Source organism: Solanum verrucosum, unplaced genomic scaffold, assembly GCF_900185275.1.
Source record: "Solanum verrucosum unplaced genomic scaffold, falcon-dt-bn FXZP01000207.1, whole genome shotgun sequence".
In the NCBI taxonomy this organism is placed as follows: domain Eukaryota; kingdom Viridiplantae; phylum Streptophyta; class Magnoliopsida; order Solanales; family Solanaceae; genus Solanum; species Solanum verrucosum.
The window spans coordinates 2705189-2714392 of NW_026019996.1; the positions used below are offsets into that span (position 1 = coordinate 2705189).

Below are 9204 nucleotides of genomic sequence, written 5' to 3' on the forward strand. Positions count from 1 at the left end.
TGGCGCGTCACCCAAGGCCAAAACGTCAGACACTGCTTTGGGGCACGCTGGCTGGCGCGGCGCCCCACCCCTTTACCCAGAAAATTTTGACTTTTCTCCTTCATTTTTCATCTCTAAACCCTCCAATCTTCCCTAGTTACTTTCCCAAACACTTAGGGTCATTAGTACTCTCAACTTACAACAGATCTAACTCGAAATCCACCCGGAAACACGAATCAAATCAACAAGAAACTTCAACAACACAACCAATCAAGAACTTAACGATATCCTTCAAGAACTTCACTTTTTAACATGTAAACAACTCAAAATCGCTGAATTGAAACAAGTTGGTGTGTGGGTGAACTAACCCATCACTAAAAGATCTCACATACCATAATAGGGATCACCCCCGACGAATTCCACTCCAAACGCTTGACGTTCTTGGCAAAATCTTGGCTTTTCTCCCTTTCTTTCTTCTTTTCTCTTTTCTCCAAGCCCTAAGCGTATTGTAATTTTCCAAAACTGAATTAAGTTCTAATTTTACCCCAATAAACCCCTAAAAACGAATTAGGAAATTAATTAGAGAAAAGACTACTTTGCCCTTCCCTAAATCCGAATTGAGACTTTCCTCAATCCAACAACCCAACTTTCGAAAAGCATATCTGACTAATACGATGTCGAAATCATGCAATCTCGGCTGCGTTGGAAAGATCTCTCCAAGGGCTTTCCAACCATATCAAGATCTGCTCCTAAATTTTTCTGAGCTAGGAGTTATGGCCATTTGAAAATGGCCAAAACTCACTTTCTTAACTTAGACAAAATTTCCAGATTTCCTTATTCTTTCCAAAAATCAATATTTTCATATTTTAAACTCTTTATAGTCATTTCTAGGTGTGAGATGTTACAATACGGTTTTTTTTTTTTTGGAATTTCAAATACAATTTTGATTTTTTTAAAAAAAATATTGTTTTGTTTTTGTTTTTTAAATTTTCATTTATTATTTAATATCTACTAATTTTGTAGTACTGACGCGTGACAGTTTTTCTTCTCCTATTATATATAGATAGATATGTGCCCACGTGGACATCATAAATATTGCATCATTATAAATAGTAACTTATCCACGTGGGCACATATATAACTTTAAAATACACTATTAAATAGTACAAGAGGGTAATAAGTCCTCTCCAAAGTTTGGAATTGTTACAGAAATTTCGATCAAAGTTCAAATATATTTCGAACCCTTTTTTTTTTGTCTTAGCTGAATTAGAACCTTGGTCCACATAAATGAAATTAATTACGTAGTTTTTTTTTTGTCTCAAAACCTTGGTCTCCATGGTTTACCCCAACTTCATTAACTACTGATAAATATATATATTGAAGAATAAGTTGTTGCATTGCGTTGGCTTCAAAGAATAGTTTCTGCGAAAATGTTTGTAAAAACTTTTATAAAAAACTGTAAAGCTACAACTTTCCGCTTAGAGTGACTATTCTCTTGCTTTATTTACATCACATGTGAATGCTTAGACTTTTGTTCAAAGAAGTAAGTGAATATGATCTCTATGATAGGATGCTTAATAATAGTACAGATTAAAAGCTTAATTCATGCTGACTAAGATCCACCGTCCGACTGATACTTCTGATCGTGTTTCTATATATTTACTTCTTTTGTAAGTTATGGGTCGTGGGGTACTATTAGTATTCTCGCTACCTACTACAAAAATCCCATCAAGATAGATTGAATCGATGACCTATACTTCAACTAAAGGCACAAGGACGTAGCGAGCACATAATAGAGGAAATGCACATGGGTCTCCTTGAAGAACGGAGTCTAAGGTAAAGAAAGAAAGGTAGCGTGGGCACACTTTTACTGTGCTTGGATTGGCATGGCTGTCCCCCTTTGTTGGTTGAGGCTCGGCCTTTGACTCCGCTTGTCTCGACTCAAATCGGTTCTGCCCGATCCGATTCAATTTAATTAATTAATTAATTAAATGGATAATCTTTTTAAAGGATAAGAGGGAGCAATAACTGGGGAGAGTTGCCAAAATAGTCACTCTAAAAACTTAATGTGACATTAAGTCAGAAGTCTTGAAAAATTAGTGGTTTAGCCACTATTAATGACATCATCCATGTGCCCTAATTGAGACTTACAAAAGACTTTCCTAAGTTTTCATATCTCCACTTTGGTCCCCCCTCCAACAAATATGGAATAATATATTTATTTGCAATTGTTAAAATTTATATTAGAAAAAAGAAAAAAGTCTTCAAACGGGAACAAGAGCAGCTCGTTTTTGCTGCTGTCGATTTTTCGATTCCAGCTAGTTTTCCAGCGATAATATCCATTTCCAATGTAAAATCATCATCATCTCCTACTCCATTTTCATGTTTACTTCATTTTCTTTCAAAAACCAAGCTTCAAAATTAGTTTACCGCCATTTTAGAAATTTGAGAAATCTTTCATAATAATCACTTGATAACTCATTATAGATACATTTTAGTAGTTTAAAAGCATTAAAAATATGTTTCGCCATTGCAGGAGCTAAATTTTAAACCACAATCTTATTCAGTCACGTTTTTGTACGGATGTCGTACTTCATCGATCGTTAACGACTGATATTGTAATCTAGTATCTATCTTTGTAGTCTATAATGGCAGTAGCTGAATTTGTTGTTGCTGGTGGTGATTATATGGGAGTATGGAAGGAGACTCCCAAAAGCTGGAATTGGAAATCTTTTAGTAAGACGACAGTGCCCATTGCGTTGCGCTGCAATGGTTCATATAACGATATGATTGCAAGCGTAATTGAGGTCGGTGAGTTAACTTGCGAGCCAAATGACTTAGTGATTAGCTATCAAATGAATGGAATGAGAAAAATACATCCCACATTCATAAAAAATGATAGGCACGTGAGCTTGTACATGTTAGATATTGGTATTGATGGCTCTAGGCCTACATTGAGGATAAACGTCAATGTGAGGCCTCCAATTGAACCAACGAATTCAGTTAATGGCAACAATGATTCGATTGGAAATGAAAGATTGGGTGATCATTCAAAGGAGAGCTTAGGTGATAATTCAAATGAGAGCTTGGGTGATCATTCAATGAATATACATGATGATCCAACTAATGTGGAAAATCAGCCAGTAGATGTGGAAGATCCCTAACCCGAATGTTGTGAAGAAATGCAGGGAGAATAGGATTTGGGATCACAATCCAACCATTCCTTCTCCGATGGAACTAATTTATGCATAAACCAAACTTTCAGTAACAAGAATGAGTTGCAATTGTTATTAATCGAAGCGGCGGCAAAAAAGTCTTTTATTTTGCTACTGTGAAGAGTTGTACTAAATATTTAAAGGTGAAATGTGTATCTCGCAATTGTGCATGGATGTTGCAGGCGAGGAAATATGAGTGTTCGGACAAATTTTGTATCTACAAGTACATTGGCGAACATAGTTGTGGCGTTGAACATGCTAACAGTAGCCATAGAAAAATTTCAATCAAAGGCATTGTTTCACTTTGTGTAAATATGTATCGTGATGGCAAGGATCCAAATGTTAAAGAGATTCAAAGAGCTATGTTTACTTCTTTTCATTGTAGTCCAAGCTATTGAAAATGTTGGAAGGGTGGTGTGGTTGCCAAGGAAATGGTCCGAGGGACAGCGGAGAACGGATATTCATGCTTACCGGCTTTTTCCTACATGTTCGAGACACTTAATGTTGGTTCTAGCTATTGTATCATGGTAAACAAGGATAGTCGTAGGTTCATGTATTATTTCTTGGCCTTCGATGCTTGCATTAAGGGATTTGCCCACATGAGAAAGGTAATTGCGGTTGATGGAACTCATTTACATGGTAAATACGATGGCGTGTTGTTGAGCGCTGTTACACAAGATACGGAGAATCATGTTCATCCAATTGCCTTTTGTGTCGTGGACAAAGAGAATGATGCATCTTGGACATTCTTCTTTGAGAAGTTGAAGGACAAAGAGAATGATACAACATACTTATGTTTTCTCAAACATTGTTTTAAGGATGTTGATTGTATAACCACAAGTCTTCCTCATACATCTCTAATCACCATACCTAATTTATGTGGACTCTTACACTATCAAACGACTTGTTTAAACTTATTTAATTGGATAAATTTCAAAAACATAATTTATTATTAATTAATTGTTGTCTTTTTTAAATTCTACTAGTTTTGGTCTATATATGAGTGTCATATTCTAGTAGGTGTTGTATCAACAATGCTTTAACATAGATATAAATCCGAATATACCTTACTAATGTTAGAGTGTAAATCTCATTGGTCATACGCACACCAACACATAGAGATGCATCGATTGTTTAAGGGGTCTATATATTTTGACAACTAGTACATATTTTGATATACAAATTTCACAACGGTAATAAAAGTTCAAATGCTACTTTTCAACGGTAACATTTGATTATTTTTTTTGTATAAAAGGAAGGCAATCCCTCATAAACAACTCAAACCCTCATAAACAACTCAAACACCTCCATTTTTACAATGTCTCAAGCATCTCAAACATCCAATGTAAAAAAAAGTCTTACAATTGTCACTGTGGTAATCCAGCTACCGTGAGGACGTCACACACCGATACAAATCCATGTCGATAATTCTTTAATTGTGCGGTTGGCATATGCTCTTTTTTAGGTGGCTTGAAAACGAATCATCAATGAGTAGCCCATCAAATTTTCAATCCATTTAATATTAAAAAAACTACGAGAATTCGAAGAAAATAGGGATCTGCTAATGACTTTCTTAAAAGAAGCTGAAGAGTAGAAGAATCCCTTGAAAGTGTTGCTAAAAGATGCTGAAATAGATAGAGATCAACTAAAAGAAAAGTTGATTTGGCAGAAGAAAAAGAAAAACGCCTAAAAACTATATTGTGTGGTTTATTTTTTGTGTTTGCTTTTTGGAAATGTGTAACATGAATGTAGTGCTGAATAAATAAAGTATTTCTCTCTATTTATTGCACTCTTATATCTTTTATTTTTGATCGATAATGTTATAGATCAACAGTGATAACAATCTATAGTATTAGACATACACGTTTATTGTCAATAATTGACTACTAAATAGATCAGCAGTGATAACAAAAATCACATACTATTAAGACATAGATTAATAAGAAATCTAAAAACCCTTCATAATAAAACATGTTAAACTGTCAGATGTACATTTTTGTCGTCAAAAACAACAAACCGCTTTAACCATGTTCTTAAAACTCAACTATTTCAAAAACTAATTGTCTTAAAAAACGAACTATCTCAAAAAAACCAATTGTCTTCAAACCAGGAAAACCCAACTATCACAAAAATCAATTGTCTTCAAACAGGAAAACCCCAACTATCACAAAAACCAATTGTCTTTAAAAGTCAACTATTTCAAAAACTGTCTTAAAACACCAATAACCACAAATGTCTTACTCATCACCACCAACATCAACATTAAGCTCTATCATAATATCCATCACGTCAACTTCTTTTTCCATTTTTGTCGCATCAGTGGCCAAGCTTTCTTCTTCCACTTTTTCCTTTTCTTCATCCTCTGTTATCTTCTCCTCTTGTTGTTCTTTGTCTTCTTCTCCACTTGCTTCATTTTCTTCATTTTTCTTCTCTTCCAGCTTCTCCTTGTCACTTTCTTCTTCTTTCTTTTCTTCTAGCTTCTCCTCTTCTTTTGATGTCATCTTCTCTTCATCTTGATCTTTCTCTTCTTCTTTCATCTCTTCTACAACTTCATCAACTTCTTTAGCAAAGTATTCATCAACAACAACAAGATCATCATCGACAATAGCTAATGGAAGAATCTCGTCATCAACTGTTGGTGCTGAAAAGTTGTCATCATCTACTGCAAGATTAGTGGCTAAGCATTAATACAAATAAATTATTTTACAGAAATAATATATAAATTTATCCACCTTTCTTTTTCTTGTTCTTTTCATTTATTCTCAATTTCTCCTCTCGCACATAAGCAACAATTTCCACCATTGATTGCTCGAGGGATGCAACACGCTCATACATACTTTCATCTTTAGAAGTACTTGGTACATAATTCTCACAAGGTTGATTAGGATTATGATAACTTAAATACTCATCCTCCACATTCTCTACTGCTGAAGTACGGACAATCACACCTTTCAAATTTGCCTTTAAGGCATCGAGGATTGTATCCTTCACTTCGTCCACATATGGCTTTAAAGTTGTCAAGTAGTTCTTTTTTGTCTCACGGACAGTAGGTATGAAGTATGGATGCACAACCTACGAAAAAAATACAAATATTATATGACATTCACCAATATATAAATATTTCTAAATAATGATAAATAAACTTTGTACCTTTGTACTTTTTCCTTTATACTTAAATGGATCACCTTCGATAATATTATCATTTTTTGCGGTGTACCATCTAAGTAAACGAAAAATGGGTAAAGGAGAATCCAACGACTTCTTGGCATACTTTCCAAGATGAGGAAAAGCCTCATATATCCCATCCTGAAATTAATAGAAGAACAAATAAATAAATAGAGGCTATAAAATACTACACAAATATATAAGAATTTATCATAAATCAACTACATAATTTATAAGAAGTACCAGAAATGCCCAGAGAATGTCATACAGAGCATACGATGCATTTTCTCTTTCGTTAAACACTTGACTCTGTTTCTTCAAATTGATTTTATTCTTCAGATACATCAATGTTAAATTAAAACTCTCTTTCCCCACGGATAACTATTGAAAAAGTCTAAACCATCCACCATCTTAATATGACTTGAATCCACAATTTTCGATCGATCATCGGAAAGCAGCATTGTGTGGACGAACAAAACCAACAAGCACTTCAACTTCTGCTCTTTATTCAACTTGAAATCTTTGATCAAACGCATCAACTTTGTAGAAGTAATGTTCTTATTCTTAGTCGCCTTGTAGTAAATTTTCTCTTCCTTTTCAAGAATTTTTTACAATTTTGCATCACAGGGGTATGCTGAGCAATTCAGTCCCATAATCAATGCAAATTCTCTTAAGCCAAAACAAGTAGGCTTATCATTCACACAGAACCAAATTTCATGTAATTTTTTTGTCACTTTTGATACGTCGCAACAACATATAATGGACCATCTGTCCATCGAACTTGAAATATTCTGGAATATGCCTCAAATATCCATAACAAGTGCCTTTAAAATCATCATAATTTTTTTCTTGAACTAAAAGATTTATTAAATCACGTTAAACAACCATCCTTGCTCTAACAATTTTTTTTGCTGAAAATGATCCTATTTCATCTATCCATGTCTTTAAATCATACGACTTATACCAGAAATGTCTTTTGCACAAATTGGCAAAGACAGGGGATCTTCATCCTCATCACCAGTTTGAGTATCTCTACTACTCTCATCTTCATTGTCACTTTTATCATTACTAGATTCAACATCATCACTAGACTAGGCACTACTGTCCTGGTAGTTGTCAATCTCAGCCATTGTATCAGAATCAAAGTTTGACTCATGTTCTTCAACAATAAATTTTTTCTTTTTTAAAGCTTTGGAAACTTGTTCAGCCTTTCTTTTCTTATTTTTAGAAGCATTAGAACCAGATTGCTTAATGATGCCGCCTCTAGTTTTATCCATACTGTACTATATACAAGCAAAAACAAATTTGTCATATCAAAATATCGATCACTAGTCTATTAGCACAATCAAAGCTTACATTAAAAACACATGCAAAAGAAGCAGCAGTTCAAACCAAAATCGACAGTAAAATCGCAAACATAAAACTTTAAAATCGATCAAAATACAGTAAAGTTTTTAAATCGATAACATAAAAGTTTCAAAAAAATTCTATGCATTATCCAAACCAAAACGTCATTAACGATGCCGAATCAGAAACATAAACTAAAAAGGGTCAGATTTTCAAAACTTTAAGCATAAATCTAAACTTCACTACACTACCGCAATTAAAAAATAAATTAAATAGGACTAAAAGTTACTGAAAATACGATTAAACTTACCTGAAAGGAAGAAGATTGATCAAGATTCAACTGAATTTGGGGAAGAAGATTGAACAAAATAGATCTGATTCACTTCGTTTGAAATCTTCAGGAACTATTATGGGAACTTACGTTTCTTTATGGTTTCAAGAATACAAGATTGGAAAGGTTAGTTCTTGGAGAAAGGTGTTTTATGGAGGTTTACAATATCGAGAAAGCTAGTCTATGGAAGATCAAAAGCCATATTGGAGAACAAAGTAGTTCTAAGGTTTCATCGGAAAAAGGGTTTCCTAATAACTAATATATTAATTTTTTTATATACTGAGATTGTACTTTATTTTTGGAGGGATTAAATTTATTTAATATTTGAAGTGTTGGGAATTAAATAATTTTTTAAAACTTGTATTTTATCCCCCAAGTTTTTAAAGTGTTAAAAAGGTCCCTGACCCCACAAGCCAACCCCACTTTTTGACTTTCTCTTAAAGTAATCCTACAAAATAAATAAAAAAGAAATGGAGTGACTATGGACTAAATTAAGTTATATTGGTGGTCACACACATAATCTTCTCCAGTAACTGCTCAACCTCTCCTTAAAAGACTCTGAGTGGAAGCGTCTTTGAAGAACGTGGAAAAAGGGGAGAACGTGAGAAAGAAAAAACAAAAGATCAGTAAATAAACAGAGAAGAAAAACTATCATATTTTTTTACACAAATCAATCTACACACTAAGGAGACTCTTAATTTGTGAATTGCACTATGTTTCCTTTGTGAGACAGAGTCGATCTTGTGGCTGTTCGGATTTGGAGCGAATCTACATCAAATGCATTGCCAACAATTTTCACTGCAAGTGTTAATTAAGGTACACATCTTGTTGTTGCTTAGCTATTAAAATAATCCTTCATGTTTAAAAAATAAATTAGCCTTTGTATTTTAAAATGAAAATTTAAGAGATCAATATAGGAAAACGAAGGAAAGTTTCTGTGATACAACAAATTTCATCCTTTTTGGCTAGTATTACTTTTGATATAGCAATCACTTATGAACCAATATAAGGCAAGTTCAAGTTAAAGGGAATATTTATAATGTATAATGCCTTTATTTTTCTTTTCTTGTTTGGTTAGTTAGTTCTATTTCTCTGAAGAATCTCCAAAGACCGATAAGGAAAAGAAGACAGCTTGGAGGATATCATTGCTAGGAGCTTTCTGGTTTT

General features: G+C 33.7%; 1 protein-coding gene across 1 annotated transcript; it reads right to left on the bottom strand.

Moving 5' to 3' along the window:
• Positions 1 to 5431: 5431 nt before the first annotated feature.
• Positions 5432 to 7636, bottom strand: LOC125819323 (protein KRI1-like). Its single transcript, XM_049498778.1, has 7 exons — positions 7462 to 7636; positions 7324 to 7404; positions 6767 to 6879; positions 6603 to 6674; positions 6345 to 6500; positions 6032 to 6266; positions 5432 to 5871 (listed from the first exon to the last, which is right to left on the bottom strand). The coding sequence occupies exons 1-7, from the start codon at positions 7634 to 7636 to the stop codon at positions 5432 to 5434; spliced, it is 1272 nt and encodes a 423-aa protein (XP_049354735.1).
• Between the last annotated feature and the right edge of the window lie 1568 nt (positions 7637 to 9204).

Coding starts and splice junctions, on each gene's coding strand:
- LOC125819323 (XM_049498778.1), bottom strand. CDS start 7,636: ATGGATAAAACTAGAGGCGGCATCATTAAGCAATCTGGTTCTAATGCT. Junction 6,267..6,344: donor ATAAAGGAAAAAGTACAAAG/GTACAAAGTTTA, acceptor TTTTTTTCGTAG/GTTGTGCATCCATACTTCAT. Junction 5,872..6,031: donor AAGTACTTCTAAAGATGAAA/GTATGTATGAGC, acceptor ATTAATGCTTAG/CCACTAATCTTGCAGTAGAT.